The sequence below is a fragment of the Arachis ipaensis genome, chromosome B9, assembly GCF_059453495.1.
Source record: "Arachis ipaensis isolate K30076 ecotype BB chromosome B9, ASM5945349v1, whole genome shotgun sequence".
Taxonomy (NCBI): Eukaryota; Viridiplantae; Streptophyta; class Magnoliopsida; order Fabales; family Fabaceae; genus Arachis; species Arachis ipaensis.
Genome location: NC_142444.1, coordinates 148,650,592 through 148,673,669, shown reverse-complemented (window position 1 = coordinate 148,673,669; position 23,078 = coordinate 148,650,592). Strand labels below are relative to the sequence as shown.

The window sequence follows — 23,078 nt, the reverse complement described above, 5'->3', positions numbered from 1 at the left end:
GGGAAATGAAAACAATAAGAACCACACTGCAAAATATATCATGCTGCAAACCAAATGAAGCCTCACAAATTGCAAAATCACACTAATAGGAAATGGATCCAGCAAGAGCATAATATTCGAGAACTCAATTTGGAAATAAATCAGAATGTTTTCTCTAGATAATTCATTTACACACATCAGTTATGAAGATTGACCCAAATAAAAATAAAATAAAAAATATAAACTTTTATCACTCATGCAAAAGAGTTCAGCTGAAACTTCAAGATATTTGAAAAACAAAATAAAAGCAAAGCCCAAAAAAAAGACAAATTTGAGACGAACCCACACCAATTCAAAACCAACTAATCACTTTTTTTTCTTATGGATAATATTCTTTTAACCTGAATCTAGATTAGAAAATCATTAAGGAGGTTGATTAAAGTCTTACTTTAACACTTTACTAACTTTCTGAAAACATATGAACATAACTCAATTTTTATCCTACCATACCAAAAATAACATAACTTTGATTACTAAAGGAAACATGAGAGAGAGAGAGAGAGAGAGAGAGAGAGAGAGAGAGAGAGAGAGAGAGAGAGAGAGAGAGAGAGAGAGAGAGAGAGAGAGAGAGAGAGAGAGAGAGAGACTATTAAAATGGGCGCTGCTAGCAAGCCTGCTACTTCCATCAGAAGAGAAGACCCCATTAATCAAAGAATCAGCTCAAAATCATGATTCTTGGTGGATGAGTAAACCAATTGACATGTGATGTTTAATATCATAGAGGAGAAACACCTTCCTACATAATTAGAAAAAGAAGTTAGAAAACATACTAATATAGGTTTAATTAGTGTTAATGATGAATTCTTACAAACTAATAAGCATAAAATTGATTTTGAAAACACATGATTAACTAACAATTAGAAGATAAAAGCATCAAAGATTGTAAACACATAATAATCAAAACCCACCATTTGTTGCAAGGGATCCATATCCACAGGAAATAAAATTTAAAGAGAAGAAAATACCTACTCATTAACATAACGTTAGAATCTACTAATTTTAAAACATCTGCACTAAAAAAGCTTTCTCCTTCATTTCGTTTACAGTGCATATCAAAGTTATAGTTATATGAAAGTGATCAAGCTTAACTTAAACCGGGATGGCATTAATTCAAACTCTCATCCATGTACATCAGAAACCCAAAAAGCACACAGTTATATCTATGAGACACCTAATGAAACACTAAGAGATAGAGAAGAGGAAACCACAACGAAACTCAAGAATATAATATTATGCACAATTTCACTTAACTCTTATAAAATATCCCACTTATAACCGAAATGAGACGAAACAGAACAGACAAAAAGCCCCCAATTACTACCTCCTTCCCCCAACTTACCCCTCAACTAACCTCATCCCGAAAACCTAAAATCACTCGTAAATCTCAAATTTACCCCCAAAATGCAGAAGATCGAAAACGCGGCACAATTCCACCTAAAAATCAGTATCCAAATTCACCATACTATACACAAACGATTGCACAAGCTGCCAAAATCGAGCCCAACGCAGAATGTGAGAAAATCAACCATAGATTTGCAAAGAAAATAAAAAACTAGACATAAAAGAAGGGGGATAATAAAAGATTCCTAGAGAGAGAAAGGCTAGGCTTTTGATACAGAGAGAGAAAGAGCATGAACTCACAGTGACATTGAGGTAGTTCCATTGAAGCTCGAGACTAATCCCCCCGGCCGAAGAGTGTCGAGGAGCCAAAGCGTTAGGGTTTCAAAAAGGGAAATATGTTAAACAAAAAGAAAAAAAGGGAATATGCATCTAATATTACTTTATGCATCTGTAAAGAACAAAAAAAAATATAACAAAATGCATACATATTAAAAAAATAATGAGTCAAATATATGTTAAACAAAATAGAGATAGAATAAAAAAAATTAAAAATTAAAAGAAAGAAGAAGAAGAAAGAGAAAAAAGATTTATAAAAAAAATTTAAAAAAAAGTATGAGAAAGAGTAAACTGTAAATTTAGTAATATATATCCCATGAATTTTTTTTAATAAATTCAAAAATCATTTAACCTTTTTAACTTGGTCAAATTTAAAAAGTGTGAAAAGATTATATATGAGCATGTAATCCATTAATGTGAGTATGAAAAGATTATATGTGACCGAAAAAATTTGCATAATGGAATAGAAAGAAATTGTTCACATATAAACTTTTCATATTTTTTAAATTTGACCAAATTATAAAAGTTAAATGATTTTTTAATTTATGAAAAAAATTAATGGAATGTATATTACTAAATTTACAATTTAATGTTTCAATTTTTTTTTTATTTTTTTATAAATCTTTTTTCTCTTTTTCCTTCTTCTTCTTTCTTTTAATTTTTTTTATTCTGTCTCTATTTTGTTTAACATATATTTGACTCATTATTTTTCTAATATGTATGCATATATATATATTCGTTCTTTATAAATGCATAAAGTAATATTTTTTTCACTAATTATTTATAAATGTATTAAGAGGAAATATATTTTTTCCCATAAAAAAGGAAGAAAGAAATCATATATACATCCCATGAATTTTTTTTAATAAATTCAAAAATCATTTAACCTTTTTAATTTGGTCAAATTTGAAAAGTGTGAAAAGATTATATATGAGCACGTAATCCATTAATGTGAGTATGAAAAGATTATATGTGACCGAAAAAATTTGCATAATGGAATAGAAAGAAATTGTTCACATATAAACTTTTCACATTTTTTAAATTTGACCAAATTATAAAAGTTAAATGATTTTTTAATTTATGAAAAAAATTAATGAGATATATATTACTAAATTTACAATTTAATGTTTCAAATCTTTTTTTTTTAATTTTTTTTATAAATCTTTTTTCTCTTTTTCCTTCTTCTTCTTTCTTTTAATTTTTTTTATTCTGTCTCTATTTTGTTTAACATATATTTGACTCATTATTTTTCTAATATGTATGCATATATATATATATATATATATATATATATATATATATATATATATATATTTGTTCTTTATAAATGCATAAAGTAATATTTTTTCAGTAATTATTTATAAATGTATTAAGAGGAAATATATTTTTTCCGATAAAAAAGGGAAGAAAGAAATCATAAAAAGAATATGTCACAATAACAAGAACACAACACACACACATTATGTAAGAGTGATACTTATTTAGAATGTTTTATTTTTCATTCTATTAACAGAAAAAAAAAAGAATTTCTTTGTATAAAAAAAGGGAAGTAGAAATAAGTACAAATTATAACACAATTGAAAAGAAATACAGTTTTTCAATGATTTTGGGGTTCATTATTTATATTTTTGCATACATTTAAATAACTTGTAAGTAGAAAAAAATATATCATACATATTGATGACAAATCATCTTAGCCTAGTTTCACTAGTCTTTTTCTTTTGTTTTCAATTGATTTTATGCACTTTCTTGAGCCATAAGTAAGCCAATTGGGTAGAATTTCATATTTCCTTTGATTCAATCAACCATGGATAAATTAATGCATTTTTATGAGATTTTGTGCTATAATTGTTATATATTATGAAAGAATAACAATCTCATGATTTTGAGCATAGCTTTGATGTGCTTGGTTGATTGATGATAGGTGAAAAGAGCTTTGAAGAAGGTTGAAGAAAGAAGAAATGGCAAGGAGCAAGAGAGAACAAAAAGCTTGAGCAAAAGCTTGCCTCAAACTTTAGCTCAAACTTTTGGAAAAGTTGAATTCACCCTGGATGGAGCAAAAGCTTGCGCCAACGTTTGACCTCAAGCTTTTAGGCAAATGTTGGCGCCACAACAGCCTGAAGGGGTATACTTCCAACAAAAATAACTTGAGTTGTAGATGTCCAATTGAGGTGATTCCAATTGGGTTAGAAAGCTGACATTCAGAGCTTTCCAACCATATATAATAGTCTATAGTGGGCATAAAATTGGCAACGTTGACAAGAGGACAAAGTAGCACCCCAAGAGGTATGCAAGAGGGATCCACGTTTGGCTCAAAGTTTGACCTCAAACTTTGGCTCAAACGTGGATGACAGCAAGGGAGGCTAGCTGATATGAAAAGCTTGAGTAAAAGTTTGACTCAAACTTTTACTCAAGCTTTTCTGGTTCATGGTCCGGTTCACAAGTGGGTTTCTCTCCAACTCCAAAAGTAATCAACCGAGGCTTTTGTCAACCCAATTCCATCAAGAGCAAAGGCCCAATTCAAGGCTTGAAGATCATTTGAAGAGAGTGTATAAATAGCTTAGAATTTAAGTTTTTAAGAGAGCTTTTCCTTTTTAGTTTTACTAAGTGATTTTCGGGAGCTTTCCGTTTTAGTTTTTACTAAGTGATTTTGGGAGAGCTTATGGTTAGAAGTTATTTGGAGATTCTGAGTCTTGGGGAAGGAGAATTGAATTCTCTTCCTTTTAGTTTTCTTATTTTCAGTTTCATTTACACTCGTCTTGAATCTTGGGTGTTAGAGAATTGAAGGAATTCTGTTTCAATCTCACCCTGAGATCTCTCTGTTTCATTTACTGCAATTTTTGAGAAATCTATATTTGCATTCCTTTCTTCTACTGCTTGATCTTTACTTTTCTTGCAATTGAATTCTGAATTTGGATCTAGAAAGGCATTGAGATCTAGACTTGGTTATCTAGTCTCTTGGGTCCTGAGATCTGGAGTTTTCATTTTAATTTCTCTGTTGAATGCGTCTCCAAGTTCATTTACATTTCCAGTTGAGATCCGTTTCATTTTAATTCCTTTTATACTTTTCTGTTTATCGTAATTTACTTTTCCTTGTCTGATTTCTACAAATCCAATTCCCAATTCCCGTTATAATTCAAGCCATTTACATTTCTTGCACTTTAAGATTCTGCAATTTACATTTCTTGCGTTCTAAGTTTCTGCCATTTAATTTCTTGTTCTTTAAGATTCAGCACTTTTATTTTCTGTTCTCTTTACTTTACTGCAATTATCCCTCTCCCTTTAATTTTCATGCAATTTAAATTTCAGTTAATTACAAATCACTCAACCAAATCTTGATTCGCTTGACTAAATCAACCACTAAACTAAAATTGCTCAATCCTTCAATCCCTGTGGGATCGACCTCACTCCCGTGAGTTTTATTACTTGATGCGACCCGGTACACTTGTCGGTTAGATTTGTGTGTTTGGAATTCGTTTTTCCACAAAAACACACATCAAGTTTTTGGCGCTGTTGCTGGGGATTGAAATAGATTGACAATGATTAAGTGAAGTGGAGATCTAGATTAAGCACTTTTTCTTTTTCTTTTTACTAAGCATACTAACTGTTTGAATTTTTGCTTAAGTTAACACTAACTTCACTCTAGCAATAGAGTGCTTAATTTTGGTTCCTGGTTCTGTGTTTATATCAGGAGGAAGAAGCGATGAATCCATACCTTTTGATCCTGAAACACTTTGGAGGTTGAGAAGAGAACCAAGAAATGGAGGAAAATCCAACAAATCCACAAGTGGGAGTGGCCAACGACAATGGTCAGCCCCAAAGGAGAGTATTGGCCTCATATACATTTGCTAATCCAAGGCATTGTGGGAGTAGCATCCTTACCCCAAATGTCGATGCAAATAACTTTGAATTGAAGCCCCAACTCATCACCTTGGTGCAGAACAACTGTTCTTATGGAGGAGGCCCCTTGGAAGATCCAAACCAGCACCTATCCACCTTCCTGAGGATATGTAACACAGTGAAGACCAATGGTGTGCATCCTGACAGTTACAAATTGCTGCTATTTCCATTTTCCCTCAGAGACAAAGCCACTCAATGGTTGAAATCCTTCCCAAGAGACAGCATCAACAATTGGGATGATCTAGTAACCAAGTTCCTTGCCAAGTTCTACCCACCTCAAAGAGTTATTAGATTGAAGACTGAAGTGCAAACATTCACTCAAATGGATGCTGAACCCCTGTATGAGGCATGGGAACGATACAAGGCTCTAATCAGGAAGTGCCCTCCTGAGATGTTTAATGAATGGGATAAACTCCAAAATTTCTATGAGGGACAGACAATGAAAGCTCAAGAGGCACTTGATTATTCAGCAGGAGGCTCAATGCAACTCATGAAGACAGCTGAAGAGGCCCAAAACCTCATTGATATGGTGGCAAACAATCAATATTTCTTTGTTCATCAGAGACAACGCCAGCCATCACAAAGGAAAGGAGTGCTAGAATTGGAAGGAGTGGACACCATCCTAGTTCAAAACAAAATGATGCAGCAGCAAATTCAACAATTTGAGCAAATGACCAAGAGGATTGATAGTCTCCAAGTTGCAGCAGTCAACACAAGCCAATCATCAACCAAATGGGGGCAAAATGAAGAAAACCAAGAAGATCAGCAGCAGGAACAACCTCAATATGTGCACAACCAAAGCTCCGGCCAAAATGAAGTCTATGGTAACACCTACAATCCATCCTGGAAGAACCATCCAAACATAAGATGGGGAGATAACCACACTCAAAACCAGCAACCATGGCAACGAAATTCAAACCAAAACAACTCAAGAAACAACCAAAACCATAACCAGCAAAACACTAACCCCAATCCATATAGAAAACCCCAAAACAACCACCCAAATTCTAGCTACTGTCCACCCAATAACCAAACCACTAACCAAAACACCTACCATCAACCTTCAACACCCCACAACCATCCACAAACATCACAAGACACTCAAAGCATCTCCAACTTGGAGATATTGATGGAAAAGATGATGAAGCACCAAGAGACAATGATGGAGAAACTCATGAAAAATCAAGAGATGGCAAGACAAGATCAAGAAGCAGCAAGAAAAGACCAAGAAGCAGCAAGAAAAGATCAAGCCACAACAAGCAAAAACTAAGAAGCTTCAATCAGAAATCTTGAGAGGCATATGGAGCAAATGGCTAAACAAATTGTAGAGATGGGTGAGAAGCAATCAAATGCATCCCCTAGTGCCACTCAAGACCACCCAGGGGACAAAGGAAAAGCTACAAAGTGGGAGGAGTGCAAAGCAATCATAGTGGGAAGTGAGAAGGAAGCCATCAATCAGGAAGAATACAACAGACAAGTTCCACAAGAAGAGAAAGAAGAGAGAAGTGAAGAGGAGAGAAAGACTAAGAATGCAAAAAGCTCAAAGAGAGACAAAGAAATCCTTGAAACACAGCTACAAGAGAAGAAGGAAGGGGTGAAGCCATATATCCCCAAACTTCCATACCCTCAGAGGTTCAAAAAAGAGAATGAAGATAAGCAATACTCAAAGTTCCTGGACATATTCAAGACACTCAGCATCAATATTCCTCTCTTAGAAGCACTTGAACAGATGCCAGTGTATGCCAAATTTATGAAGGAAGTGCTGACAAAGAAAAAGTCCCTAAAAGAAGGACAAATTGTTGAGATGACAATGGAATGTAGTGCTATTCTCCAAAGAGAGTTGCCAGAGAAGAAAGATGATCCTGGGAGTTTTTATATACCTTGCACCATAGGAAACATAACAATTGAGAAGTCATTCTGTGATCTTGGTGCAAGCATAAATTTGATGCCTTTGTTTCTAATGAGGAAACTCCAAATTGTCGAGCTGAAATCCACACGAATACTTCTTCAAATGGCTGATAAATCCATTCAGCAAGCACTTGGAGTTGTAGAGAATGTGCTGGTAAAAGTGGGAAAATTTCTTCTCCCAGCTGACTTTGTCATCCTGGATATGGAGGAGGACCCTAACACTCCCATCATTCTGGGGAGGCCCTTCCTAGCTACGGGCAGAGCATTGATAGATGTTGAAAAGGGGGAATTGTTGCTAAGAGTGCATGATGAGCACCTAGCATTCTATGTTTTTAAAACCTTGCATGAGCCCATTCAAGAAAAAGATTATATGAAGGATAAGGCCAGAGATCAAAGTTTGAAGGAGGTAGTCAATGAGTTAGCTCCAAGACTTCTAAATCCATGCTTGAAAGCAGTAGAGATGGTGCAACAAACCAAAGAAATCGAGGAGGAACTAGATCCAAAACCTCCAGATGAGAAATTCAATATCTCAGATAAGGAACCACCAAGGCAGGGAGTATCTTTTGAGAAATAAAAGAAGAAGAGGCCAAAAGGGTGGAGAAACAAGAAGATCCCTACTGAAGGCTTTTCACCAGGGGATAAAGTAGTGTTAAACACCCAACCAATGAAGGTGTCTCCACAATCATCTGAATACTACACTGTGAACCAGGTCCTTTCACTTGAACACCTAGAGATCATCAAAAAGGAGACTGGAAGGAAGTTCACAGTAAGAGGAGAAAAGCTGAGACACTATGATTTTCAACCCCCATGATCTAAGGGGATCGATGTCAAGCTAGTGACATTAAAAGAGCGCTTGTTGGGAGGCAACCCAACCGGAGGTAACCATCATTTCATATCTATTTCAATAAAAATGTTAATTAGTTTATTCCATATTGTAAGAAGCTAAGTTTGGTGTTGCACACCAAAACAATCTAAGGGAGAATGAAGGATTCTAAGTTTGGTGTTCCACCAAAAATTTCATCATAAAACGCATTCTCACTTTCTGCATAATGCTAGCTTCAAGCATTTAGATAAACTAGTTAACTATTCTGCTGTTTCCTAAGTTTTCAGCTTTAACTGCTTTTGAAAAAAAAAGAAAAAGAGTTTTACACATGGTTAATCTGATGCACAAGGACCATTGGCAAGGTACTAAGTTTGGTGTTCCCACACCAAAGTAAGTTCAAAAGCCCACAAATAAATCATGCATGCTAACCATTTTTCAAGTGCTTGGGAAACAAGCAACTTTCAATATCACTGCAGAGTACCATACAAACTTTTGGGAAGATTTAGCATCATCAATCAAAGAGATGAAAGAGGAATGTGAAGACCAGCAATGATGATGATGAGGAGGAGGACATCAAGTAAATTCCAAAAGGTTGTATTGCTCATTGACCATTTTATATCAGATACTGCTATGATTGAAAGTGATATAATACCCCTGCCTGTCTACATAGTATAGTTTTCTGCAATTCAATAATTAAGATTGCTTGATTATTCACAACACTACACTTTTCAAACTTGCGGGCACCACATGATAGTTCTTTGAAAAGAAGGATTGAGGAATTAAACAATTTTGAGGCAAGCAAAAGATTAGGAGAAGTGGTGGTTCTGGTTGTGTGATTATGCATTGAGGTTGCATGCTTATGAAAACTTGCATGGGAGTTCATAGGCAGAACATAGAATTCAAAGAAGTATTATGGAGATTTTCGAACACTTATTGATCCAAGAAGCAGCAAACAAAAGAAAATAAAGAAGATATAAAAACAAAAAGAACGTGGCCCAAGGCTCTGAGCATCAATTACTAGGCAGAAAAGAAGAAAGAAACAAGAACTCAAAGAGTTGTTATCCTAGTAAATGCTTGTGGTCGAATTGTGTCAAAGAGAGAGGCTTGAGTAAGTAAATCCTTAGGGGTGCTTTAACACCTAATACCTTAAAACCAACTGGTTTAGGAGTATTGATTGAAAGCTTATCTAAAAAGCCGCTTTGAGACATGACACTTAGAGTCAAGGCCAAAGCACAGCAACTCTAAGCTGCTTCAAGGTGATTACCTATAGAGAGATCTCCATGATATCATTTGGATGAAAGTCCTAGGACCTAAGACTTCTAATATGTAAGGACTAGTAAGCACAGAAGCCCTTGCATGAGCATATAATTTAGAGTTCACCCCACTGTCACTTAATCACTTCACTCACAGGACATTACAAGTTATTCTTCAATCCATCTTAATTGAAAGAACCTTTGAGCATAATTCCTTTCTTGCTTGGGGACAAGCAAGCTTTAAGTTTGGTGTTGTGATGACAAGTCATCTTAGCCTAGTTTCACTAGTCTTTTTCTTTTGTTTTCAATTGATTTTATGCACTTTCTTGAGCCATAAGTAAGCCAATTGGGTAGAATTTCATATTTCCTTTGATTCAATCAACCATGGATAAATTAATGCATTTTCATGAGATTTTGTGCTATAATTGTTATATATTATGAAAGAATAACAATCTCATGATTTTGAGCATAGCTTTGATGTGCTTGGTTGATTGATGATAGGTGAAAAGAGCTTTGAAGAAGGTTGAAGAAAGAAGAAATGGCAAGGAGCAAGAGAGAACAAAAAGCTTGAGCAAAAGCTTGCCTCAAACTTTAGCTCAAACTTTTGGAAGAGTTGAATTCACCCTGGATGGAGCAAAAGCTTGCGCCAACGTTTGACCTCAAGCTTTTAGGCAAACGTTGGCGCCACAACAGCCTGAAGGGGTATACTTCCAACAAAAATAACTTGAGTTGTAGATGTCCAATTGAGGTGATTCCAATTGGGTTAGAAAGCTGACATTCAGAGCTTTCCAACCATATATAATAGTCTATAGTGGGCATAAAATTGGCAACGTTGACAAGAGGACAAAGTAGCACCCCAAGAGGTATGCAAGAGGGATCCACGTTTGGCTCAAAGTTTGACCTCAAACTTTGGCTCAAACGTGGATGACAGCAAGGGAGGCTAGCTGATATGAAAAGCTTGAGTAAAAGTTTGACTCAAACTTTTACTCAAGCTTTTCTGGTTCATGGTCCGGTTCACAAGTGGGTTTCTCTCCAACTCCAAAAGTAATCAACCGAGGCTTTTGTCAACCCAATTCCATCAAGAGCAAAGGCCCAATTCAAGGCTTGAAGATCATTTGAAGAGAGTGTATAAATAGCTTAGAATTTAAGTTTTTAAGAGAGCTTTTCCTTTTTAGTTTTACTAAGTGATTTTCGGGAGCTTTCCGTTTTAGTTTTTACTAAGTGATTTTGGGAGAGCTTTTGGTTAGAAGTTATTTGGAGATTCTGAGTCTTGGGGAAGGAGAATTGAATTCTCTTCCTCTTAGTTTTCTTATTTTCAGTTTCATTTACACTCGTCTTGAATCTTGGGTGTTAGAGAATTGAAGGAATTCTGTTTCAATCTCACCCTGAGATCTCTCTGTTTCATTTACTGCAATTTTTGAGAAATCTATATTTGCATTCCTTTCTTCTACTGCTTGATCTTTACTTTTCTTGCAATTGAATTCTGAATTTGGATCTAGGAAGGCATTGAGATCTAGACTTGGTTATCTAGTCTCTTGGGTCCTGAGATCTGGAGTTTTCATTTTAATTTCTCTGTTGAATGCGTCTCCAAGTTCATTTACATTTCCAGTTGAGATCCGTTTCATTTTAATTCCTTTTATACTTTTCTGTTTATCATAATTTACTTTTCCTTGTCTGATTTCTGCAAATCCAATTCCCAATTCCTGTTATAATTCAAGCCATTTACATTTCTTGCACTTTAAGATTCTGCAATTTATATTTCTTGCGTTCTAAGTTTCTGCCATTTAATTTCTTGTTCTTTAAGATTCAGCACTTTTATTTTCTGTTCTCTTCACTTTACTGCAATTATCCCTCTCCCTTTAATTTTCATGCAATTTAAATTTCAGTTAATTACAAATCACTCAACCAAATCTTGATTCGCTTGACTAAATCAACCACTAAACTAAAATTGCTCAATCCTTCAATCCCTGTGGGATCGACCTCACTCCCGTGAGTTTTATTACTTGATGCGACCCGGTACACTTGCCGGTTAGATTTGTGTGTTTGGAATTCGTTTTTCCACAAAAACACACATCACATATATATAAGGATATATATATACCAAACAAAGCACATGTCTATATATAATAACCATGGTTTATTCAACAACACAAAGAAACATACCCACACATAGAAATTTAAATATATGAAAGAGAACAATAAGTTTCATAAACATCATAACTCTGAAAATGACTTGATATTACATACCAAAATAGATATGTTGACAACAGATTTTACCAATTTTCCAACTACTTAACACAACTAAGCAAAGTTCTGACAATTCTTTACAGAGTTAGAATTATATTATAGATATCTATATATATATATTGTAATGTAACAAATGATTAGCCACTACACTCATCCATCCTTTCAACAGCCACGACAGTATTTTCACATTGTCCAAAAGCACTTCAAAGCTCTTCCCTAATAGTGAGAGGCTGATGACTCCCAAATAAATTCGAACCTTGTGAGGATGAGATTCTTGCATGAAAATCATGGTTAACAGTCTACAAATAACAGAGCAAAATATAAGAACAACGAATGAAGAAGCCACAAAAAAATAAAATAAAATAAAAAAAGATGAGAAAGAAACCAGGTATGATGAAACTTTAAAGAGCAATAAAACAAATATTAAACAAATAAACTAAAAAAATTTAAGCGATACATACGTAGGAATATATCTGTCACTGTTCACATAGTTTAAAAAGAGATAAAGAATCAAAGTGAATTAGGTCAACAAATACCCAACAATTCCAGTTGAGAATAGAAATGGGTGAAGCCTGACCCACTGTAGTATTTGAGCTCGATGAACACTGAATGCTTGCATTGGAGTGAAACTGAACTGGATTCTTAAATTCAAAAGGAAAATGAGGAACAAAGGGATCCAGATCAAATTTCTAAATTGAACAACAAACAAGTAACATCAGTAACCATTAACACATGACACATGGAAAACACAGAACAATATAACCAATTCAGGTTGACCTGATTAGAAACAAATTTGACTAACTCAACATCAGATTCAATTAACAATCTTATCACCTGTTGTTGATTATCATGGCTGGAGTCCTCCAAAAACTTCACAATTTCAACATCATCACATACTGCATAAACAACATGAAGAGATGTGTTCAATTCATATCCAACATGTCTGGGATCCACTATGAACACAATTTTCTTGTTCATCAACTGAGAAATCATCCCATTCGGAATAGTGTAATCATCGGTTGACTAAGGAAAAAATAAAAAAAGGTACATTAGCAAAATTGACATACCTGAACCATAAATACTAAACCGAAAAGAAGGACAACTAAATTAAATTAAAACCAAAATGATTACTTGGGAGGATTTACTTTCGTCTATAAAAAAGTATGAACAACTCTTTTTGAGTACTTGCATCACCTCATCATCCTCAAGTATGAAAATATTGCTGCCATTTGAATGGGAAACAATAATTTTGATCCGATACCTAAATAATGTAAAGAAAAAAAATATACAGTGAAAAACATGTGCAGAAGATGTAATAAAGCAAAAAGAAAACTGGTACCAACAACTCCGAGAGATAAAATAGATACCTTCTTATGGCATCAACACACTCAACTCTACACAGATAACAATAAAATACATTTCCAACATGAGAAACAGGTGCATTACACAAACAACAGTAGTACCACCACTTCTGATGTTTTAGCACATCAATAATCTCACCGATCAAAAAACAAATCTGATCCTGTAGAGAAACAATAATTGGTATATTATGATACATTTTTTTTTATCATACTACACATTTTGAAACACAGTTCAGATGGTTGAAAACAAAAACATAAATACTAACATTTCTTGATGCAGAAGAATATATCTTAGCACAAAGAATGTCAGCAAGCATCTCTTTAATGCTATGAAGTTGTATTGGAACACCAGATATGACTTGGTTCTCATAACTTCTAAGCTGTCCATACCGAGAGAAGTCTTCAAATATTGGGCTAAAGCCCGAATCAGAACTAACATCCTTAAAATTTGGAAAGAAAATATGAATTATTAAACACAACCAATTTTATAAAGTATGAGGCAAAATCATGTTGGCATGTAAAGGAAACCATTCAAAACAACAGCCAAATAATTAGAAAATGGGGATTGACAAACTATATATAAAAAATGATTCCTCCAATTCATCCATATCTAACATAAAGAAAGAGCACTAACCTTGATGCACTGATCAGCCTGAAGTTTGTTGAAAAATCGTGCATCACTAATGACATTGATGACTTTAAAGGTACCATAATAACCTTGAGTGCTAATCCTCTTTGCTTAAACTTTGAAAATAATTTCTTTTCCAAGGAGTTTATGAAAAAACTGTGGATAGTATCGGTGCTCAATTCTCTGTCATAGATATTGAAAAGTGATCACTAATTAGTGCACAAAAATGAAGTATAAGAAATACTTATTCATAGAGTATACAACAATAAAATCTAAGTGGATAAACCTTACATCGATTTCATCTTCTAACAACAAAAAGACATCAGAACAGGTTCTCCCTAATAGCTTAGTGGCTGGGCTGTCTAACAAGACAAATATTCCAAGAGAAGTACCGTCTTCAATAAGTATCAGCCTGTAACTATAACAAAGAAAGTAAATATGAGATTCACCTATTTCTGAGTCCAACAAGAGGCTGATACATGAAGGCTACTTATATTATTGAATCAGAACACATGAAAGAAAATTTGTAAATCATAACCTGGATTTACCTTATCATAAAATGCTGAACCTCTCTACTGCACAGCTGACAATGGAACACATTATCATCACCTACAATAGGATGACCGCAAACACAAGAAAAAAACCACCACTCTGGATCTTCAACAATCTCCTTAATTTTTCCAACCACAAAGAATTGTCCATCCTATTAGAAAAAAAATATGAATTGAATCGGCAAGGGATGTCTACAATTTTCAAAAATCAATTAACATGGTTACTTCTTACATAGCACTAAAACATGTTAAAAAACTAATAGTGCGCACCTCATTGTTTGCCTTAAGATTATCAATAGTGCGTATTAGCTTCCAATCAAAAGATTCATCATCAATTACACATACTAAATCCCCAACCTCATTACTACGGAGTCTACTGAAATGGTGGCTCGCAATACCATATCTATTTAAAAGGAAAAAAAATTAATATTAGCATAAAAGAATTTCAAGAAGAGAGTTATAGAGGGACACAAAGAGAAAGAGAGAAACAGAAAGAGATAGAGAGAGAGAGTGAGTGATAGAGAGCGAGGCACAAATTTCGAGTTTAGACAGGCAAAACTTAAAGAGAACTGAATAAAACTAACTGATTCAGAAAATTCACAGCTTCCTGCATATCAAGGTTGATCAAAACTCGGAAAATATTGATGACACTTTGGAGACTGACTTTATCTACAAATCAGAGAAGACAATAAGAAGAAATTAATTCACAAAGAAAGTATTCATTGGTATAAAAAAAATATTTAAACAAATCAAACTGAGACATGTGCAACATGGACAACTCTTCACCTCCATTGACTTTGATCTTGAAATATTGCAGAATTACAACAGGTGGTCTCTGGTACCTTTTCAAAGTATTCATGTCTATAAGAGCAGGACAATCACCAACAAAATTGCAGGAGATTTTCTTCCTGGGTAATGATTATAAGAAAGGATAGACAACAATAGAATAATTCAAGAGCAGTAAAAAAAACAAGAAAAACAAACACAAGGTAATTTAAAAAAAGGATGAGAAACAGAAACATAATTGATACCCATCAGCAAAAACTTCAAGGGTCAGAACTTTCAATATCTTTCCATTACACTCAACATCCCTTCTCTTTTTCAATCCACAAAGGACCCCAACAAAATCTGTTTAGTAAAATTATAGAAGACAAGATTAAACCCTCAGATAGAATACCATGAGACATTTGGTTGAATTTTTTTTAATTTCAATTTTAAACACCTTTATAATGGTTCATATTTCAAAAAGTGAAACTTACCTATTAAGTACTCATAATCAACGCACTTCTGAAGAATCTAGTCCGTAGAAGTTACGCTTAAACCAGGGTTGGGTATGAGTGTACTTGCAGCAGCAACAACAGATGTACTACACTTGAAAATGATGCGAAATCGATGTCTTGTAACCCTGACCAATCCACGATTAGGTATCACTTTGAATTCAGAAATAATGAATACTTTTCCTTCTTTTGACTGATCAATAAAAGTTCCAATCAAATCATCCTCAACAGTTGCTTGGATTTTGTGGTGCTAAAAAAAAAACAGGAAAAAAAACACCTCAGCCTTTATAAACATTATACCATGAGACATTACATGCTAAAAATTATCACATATAGAATTTTAAAAAACAGAATTTAGTTAACTAAAAAATGAGTTTTTGATAGAACATATGCACACACATACACACAGACACACACACACATATTCACCTGCTTATCCATCAAGACCATGTGTAAGAGTTTCTACATATTTTATTAACAATCATAGCATCTTCCCAAATGGTCAATATATTAACCTCAATAATCCAAGCTTCCTTCCATGGAGAGATTTTTCTAAGAGCATCAATAGCAATACTCATCTTATAAATAGCAGAAATGAAAGAATGTAGATGAAAAAAACAGAAAGTAAAATGTTGGTAAGAGAAAACTGTGTCGGATCTGAGTCTTATCTCAATGGAAGGGAATGCAAGAGAATAGAACCAAGTAAGGAACAAGTGATACGTTCTGAGAGTTCAGCACAATACTCCATCACCTTATCACTACTTATAGCAGAGAAATGAGCAACCCTGTAAGGCAAAGCTTGTAGAATACGTTTCTGTTGAACTCCTTGCATAGATTGATTGATTGATTGACATATGACTTTCAATGTGTCCATACTTAATTAAATTGCATATACTCATACCTCTATATATAGCTATGTCATATCAACCTATCTATGAATCTATATCTATCTATCTATCTATCTATCTATCTATCTATCTATAAACCAACCATACCTATTGAGTCATGATATCTTTGACTATATAATTATACTGTTTCCCACCAATATGAGTGGTGAGATAGAACACATGATCAAGATTCACCCAAATAAAAATAAAATAAAAGCTACAAACTTTTATCAATCATGCCCAAGAGCTCAGCTGAAACTCCAAGAGAGCTGAAAAAGAAAGTAAAAAATACACAAAAAAAAAAGATAAATTTCAAACCAGCCCAGACTAATTCAAAATCAATAAATCACTTGTTTTGTGGTGGATAATTTTGTTTTTAACCTGAAACAGAAATCAACATAAAAAAGATATCCCTTTTTCAAATTGTTATCTTTTAAATACAGGAGAGCTCCCAATAACAACAGGCTTTGGAGATATTTCAATTGAAGAAATGTTGAGATCCTAGTTTCATTCTTATCAGCATAGATTTGAAGGACACCATTTTCCTGAGACCAAACATGGAAAAAACCCTACAAATCAAAACAAGTATACTGTCCCAAGAGCCCCTGTATAAACGGTATAGTCCCTTGCATGCTTCCCACTTGAATCTGTTCTCTCCTTCACTACCTGAACACAGTCAGAAATAAAACGAATGACCCAAAACAGCTGGTAAGAAAAATAAAAAAACCGATCACAATTGAACATAGTTTCTACGCAGATAGCTCAGAAGAAAAGCTATTTAACTTAACTTTGTTGCAAATTTACAGACCCTATCTCGATTTTCAGTGGAACCCGTTTGCAATTTCAGATCCAAAACCAGCTCCATTCTCAATTGATCTCTTATACATCTTCATCTACCAACAGATTACAGTATAAAAATTAGTAAATTAGAATTCTACTTTAAACAAAAGGAAACAAATCACAGAGAGCACGACGATGATAGGAATAATGTTCCGAGGAGACGTTTGGGACCAAAAATGTCGACTGAAATGGGTAACCTTGATGCACAGTTTTCCGACAGAGAGAGAACTCGGATAATCCAAGAAACGATCCAGAAACATGAACTGCATGGGGATAAAGAAAACGGGTTGAGGATGCTGAGCAACGAATCGGGGTCACAACAACCACAGAGAAGAAAGAGGCAGGAACCCGAGAGTGGCAACAACTAGCAAAATGAGAAAAGAGAAAGATAGGGCTGAGGTCTCGGTAAGAAAGGAGAAAGTTATGAGGAAGATGACTATTGATGTTCCATAACACCCCTTGAGCACCGAACAAAGTAATGAAACCAAAATAAACCAATATTAAACATTCGAAGATTATTATAATTATATTTTATTAATCCAATATTATTGTAATTAAAAGCAAATAAAATCAGCAACAATGAAAGCTCATCATTAAACACTCCTTATTAAGTATGGAGTGTTGTACATTTTGTTAATTGGTTAAATCTAAACTATTTATTTACTATATCTTATTTGAATGATCTGAGTTTAAAAACCTAACCTATTAATCAGATGAAGCATTTTTTTTTATGTTTTAAATTCTTTTATAAGTTTCAAATATTAGCTTGAACTCCAAAACAAAAATAAAATAGTATAAAAATATTAAAATCAACATATCTGTACAACAAAAGAAATTACTGGTGTTTAAAACTAAAATAAATAATATACGAAAAAAAGTTGAAAATCTATGTACTAAATTATAAAAAAAAGATATATTAGAATCTTAAAAAAATTAATATTAAATATATATTAGGTATATAATATGAAAATTTAAATAAATTTTGTTTTGTCTAAAACAAAATTATGATATTAAATGTAAATACAATAATAGAAGTTTTTATGTTATATAAAAGAATATTTAAAATATATATTATTTGGTGTTATAGCTTTAGTGATTGATGAGACGGCTGATGCAAAAACACCCTACCATCACGACCATGCCACTGACACCGCTACCCTATAATAATGATATGACGTTCACCTCACTAAGCAAACTAACTAAAATTGTATATATATGTATATTAATTAGATTTATATATTATTATAAAAGAATATTTAAAATTTATTATTTTGTTTTAAAGATATATTATGAATTTTTTATTAAAATAAGATTTTATTTTTTTCCGTTTAAATACCATGGAAAAAAAATTTACACCACAACTCAATAAACATTATATAAGATCTTTTAGGTGAGCATGAAAAGAGTACACCAATAAATTTAAAGTTTAATTATTTTTTTAATAAATTGACAAAAAAAAAATACAAATAATTCTTTAAATATAAATGTATTTTAATTTTTCATGTTATTACGTACACGTTGAGAATAATTTAAAATAAAAAATAATGGACTTTTTGTAACTATAATATATTTTGTCTTTTCTTCTTTTTATAAACACAGTAATAATTAATTAATTATTGAGCCAGTTCATTTGAAATTGATCAAATAAACGAAGATTTTCTTTTCTTGTAATTAAAAAGAACTTTCATTAAATACATAAATATCACAATTATATCCATATTAGAATTCAACAGACACTAAGTATCACAAATCAAACAACAATTTAAAATAGTATGTGAACACATTAAACTAAAAAGCATGCAGATCCTCCACAGCCTTATGATCACTTTCACATTGGCTGAAAGCATCTTCAACTTCAGGCATAGAATCAACCAGAACATGAATCTGAAAAAAATTGAAATCCTCTTAGTTATTGATATTTTTAAACACTAATAATTGAACAAATTATAAAAAATATACAACAAACCTTCTGGTCATTCATCTCAGCAGCAACCTCAAAAACATTAATAACAGAGGCATCATCCCAGATTTGTTGAACAATATACACAGATCGATTCATCTCATAACCCACAGGCCTAGCATCAACCATGAATATAACTTTTTTGTGAAAAAGACTTGAAATGAGTTTCAATGGAACAACTTTGCAATAAGATCCCTAAAAAAAAAAAAACAAAAAACAAAAAACAAAAAACAAAAAACAAAACAAAATACTTAACAAATATATCAATAATAATTTATGTTTTCTCTAGGAATTTCAAAAGAAACAAAGTTACTATATCTATATCTATATACTAATTAAAACCACAATTGGATGACAACCTGACTCAACTCTGGGTGATTATCCAAAAAGCTCGAGCATCTTGTCTTTATTATTTGGACGACTTCACGATCTTTAAGAATAAATATATTGTTCCCATTTGAATGAGACACTACAACTTTCAAGCAGAACCTTCCAAAGCATGTTAACATTGAAATAATAGATAGTTACGAAAATAGAATAAAATGAAAGAACAAAACACCTTCGGACAACATCAATGCATTGAAGCTGACATAGATCACATGATAAAATATTTTTATTAGTTGACACAAGAGAACCACATAAACAAGTTGAGAACCACCACTTATGATTCTTCAAGACAGATGATATAGTTCCCAGAATAAAAACGAAACCACCATGCAGCAAAGAAAAAAGGATTACAGCATTTAAAATTTCAAATAATTTACAAAACTATTATTTACTAACTTTTCGAGCTATGATATAACAAGACTAACAAAAACAAATGATCTCAGAGATTTCATTGCAAATGAGGAAAAAAAATACGTTCTCAGCATCAGAATAACAGCGGTTCGGTGAAATAAGATCAGTGATAATATCTTCAATAGTTTCTGATTGAATAGCATTATCACACACTACTTGAATCTTGTAATCTTCGCCAGTTGCATACTGCAAGTAGCTATCATAGATTGGTGGAAAAATGGGACCATGAAGCATTGCCTGGGATAAGTTGGTTACAATAAGTATCGAATCCATTGATTCAGAAAAAACAATTGCATGAACATGTTGTAACATAAGGTGAGGAATCATACATTGATATAATCATCGGCTGCAACTGGTTCCGGATTATGACTAAAGACATTTACAATTTTAAAGCAACTGGAGTAATCTGGATCAACTGCAGAATCAATTTCAACCTTGAAAACTTTCTCCTCTCCAACAACATAATCAAACATTTGTGGAGAATATGACCGACAAACCTTAGGAGTTTAATATAAAAGAATCAATAAACTTGAACACAAAATATAAATAATAAAGATTAAATGAGGTTCGGTATGAAAGAGTTCATACTGCAAGCACACTAGGATCAACAGGAAATTCTTCTTCTATCCTGAGAAATGCTTCCGAACAGGTTCTTCCAAATAGTTTTGTTGCCGCATTATCAAGCAAAACAAACAAAACAGTACACCGAGCAGCCTGAATCTTTACCCGAATCCCATATCTAACACAATTAACAACCAAGAATCATAACTAAAACCAAGAAATCTGCTTAACAACACATAGAGTGGCGCATAACAAAGAAGTAAGAAAAAATCCATAAGATTATTAATTAATCTATTCCAAAATAAAGTTACTTATGAAGCTCACTTGACCATAACATGCTCAACACATGAACCACAAGCATCACAAAGGTAGAGATCCTCATGCTCAACAACGGCATGACCACACACACATGTGTAGTACCACCAATCTGGTTCATCCATAACTTCCTTAATTGTCCCAATAACAAAGTAATGAGAATCCTGTAAAAATTTTAAAACAATGATATACTATACAATAATAATTAACAAACCAGATTACAAAACCCAAGACACATGTTTAAGAAATTTAAGTTTAAGTATTAAATGAAGAGTTTGCCAATCTAAAATAGTACCCCATTATCTGAATGAAGATCTTGAATATTACTGATCTCTTTGGGATTGAAATAATCACCATCAACTTTAGAAACTAAGTATCCAAGGTCATTGGTCATAAGTCTTGAGAATCTATATCTGGCTACACTAAATCTACACACAAGATACAATAACTAATCTTCATAACACAAAACATATACATGAACACCAACAAAATAAGCATGGCATCTTCTAGGTTTTCAATATTTTTATCACAACTAACCTACTTAGGAACTCAACAGACTCAGGAATATCAGGATTAATGAATAACCTAGAGACATTTATCACATTCTTTAGGATTACCCCACCTGCATGCAAGAATCCTATTCTATTAGCCTCAAACCATATTTATATTAGAAGGTCAAAAAACAGAAAGCTAAATATTAGAGTAAAAATTTGCTGAACATGAGTGAAACTAACCTTCAATTGCTTTGATTTTAAAAGACTCGAGGACAACCAGGGGAGATCTTGCATATTTTTGTAACTTATCATATTCTAACAAATCACAAGCATTTCCAAACACATTGCATTGTACCCTTTTGCTGAACAGATAAGTTTCAAAAGATCAAAAGGATCTAACTATATATTTATTCTTATAAACATAAAGACTGAAAGAAAAAAAATTAGAATTAATAGAAGATAACTACTGATATAGGAGACAGTGAGAGAGATATTACCCATCAGCAAAGACTTCTAGCACCACTGCTTTGACCAGCTTTCCATATGATGCCACATCTCTTTCTTTTCGAACACCAGTAATAATCCCAACAAAGTCTAATAATTAGATTGAAACATATACAAATTTGAATCAGAAACCACACATTTTAAAACATAATACTATGATAGTAAAAAGGAAGAGTAAGAAACTTGTACGAACCAATGAGGAAATTATGGTCCTTTGTCATTTGATCAATTTCATCTATTGATGCAAAACACAGACCCGAATGAGGTATCCTTGGAGATACCACAGAAACAATAGAGGTATTGTATTGGAACAAAAGTCTGAACCGATGTTTTGTCACTCTGTTCAAACCAGTGTTCGGTACAACTGTAAAATGGGTCATCAAGTACACATCTCCTTCATTTAGAGACAAGGCAAATTTTGATATAAGCTGATCTCTAATGGTGGCCTGGATCTTGTGTAACTACAATTGAAAAAATGCTTCATATTTTGAATTTATTAACTTATTTAGGTATCCAAACAGCATAACAACACTTGATTAAAAAAATAAAACAACAAAAACATATCAGTTTCCAACCTTCCCTTCTGCATATTAAAAAAAAAAAAAAGAAAACTTGCAACAACCTAAGAAAATGCTAACATAAAATAAAACTCACCTTCTCATCCATTAAGACCATATGCAACAGATTTTGAGAAGGATCCAAAGCAGGATTCTTGTGGTACCACAACCTCACAACTTTAACATGCACTTTCTATGATTCTCTCCACGGAGTGATTTTGTCCACCAGATCAACACGGTTATTCATTTCCAAAATATGAAAGATAAGAACACCAAAAGTAGAAAATATACACAGAAGAACTCAGAACTAAGATGAGAAGATAAACACGAGTTGGAGTTATAAACTCCCAAATTTAAGAAACACTAAAGCTTACAATGTAAGCTTCACATATAGGATAGAGATAGACTAATAGGCATATATAGATTGATATGGCTACACACATCATTTAGGAAGATATCACAAGTTACCAAATACTCATGGGAAAAGAGCAAAAACAA

At 33.2% G+C, this 23,078-nt stretch overlaps 2 protein-coding genes across 2 annotated transcripts; both read right to left on the bottom strand.

The window, feature by feature from the left end:
• Nucleotides 1-19,179: 19,179 nt before the first annotated feature.
• LOC148546745 (uncharacterized) lies at nucleotides 19,180-20,622 on the bottom strand. Its single transcript, XM_088498145.1, has 6 exons — nucleotides 20,479-20,622; nucleotides 20,215-20,386; nucleotides 19,911-20,067; nucleotides 19,711-19,840; nucleotides 19,358-19,546; nucleotides 19,180-19,275 (listed from the first exon to the last, which is right to left on the bottom strand). Exons 1-6 carry the CDS (start codon nucleotides 20,620-20,622, stop codon nucleotides 19,180-19,182), a joined length of 888 nt encoding a protein of 295 aa, XP_088354271.1.
• A 109-nt stretch (nucleotides 20,623-20,731) lies between these two features.
• Nucleotides 20,732-22,689, bottom strand: LOC110267256 (uncharacterized). Its single transcript, XM_088499332.1, has 8 exons — nucleotides 22,678-22,689; nucleotides 22,217-22,484; nucleotides 22,017-22,113; nucleotides 21,760-21,881; nucleotides 21,563-21,647; nucleotides 21,321-21,453; nucleotides 21,035-21,189; nucleotides 20,732-20,888 (listed from the first exon to the last, which is right to left on the bottom strand). The coding sequence occupies exons 1-8, from the start codon at nucleotides 22,687-22,689 to the stop codon at nucleotides 20,732-20,734; spliced, it is 1,029 nt and encodes a 342-aa protein (XP_088355458.1).
• Between the last annotated feature and the right edge of the window lie 389 nt (nucleotides 22,690-23,078).

Coding starts and splice junctions, on each gene's coding strand:
- LOC148546745 (XM_088498145.1), bottom strand. CDS start 20,622: ATGTTTGATTATGTTGTTGGAGAGGAGAAAGTTTTCAAGGTTGAAATT. Junction 19,547..19,710: donor ATCACCCAGAGTTGAGTCAG/GTTGTCATCCAA, acceptor TTTTTTTTTTAG/GGATCTTATTGCAAAGTTGT. Junction 19,276..19,357: donor CTGAGATGAATGACCAGAAG/GTTTGTTGTATA, acceptor AATTTTTTTCAG/ATTCATGTTCTGGTTGATTC.
- LOC110267256 (XM_088499332.1), bottom strand. Junction 21,882..22,016: donor CTAGAAGTCTTTGCTGATGG/GTAATATCTCTC, acceptor TTATCTGTTCAG/CAAAAGGGTACAATGCAATG. Junction 20,889..21,034: donor GTTGAGCATGTTATGGTCAA/GTGAGCTTCATA, acceptor TAATTGTGTTAG/ATATGGGATTCGGGTAAAGA.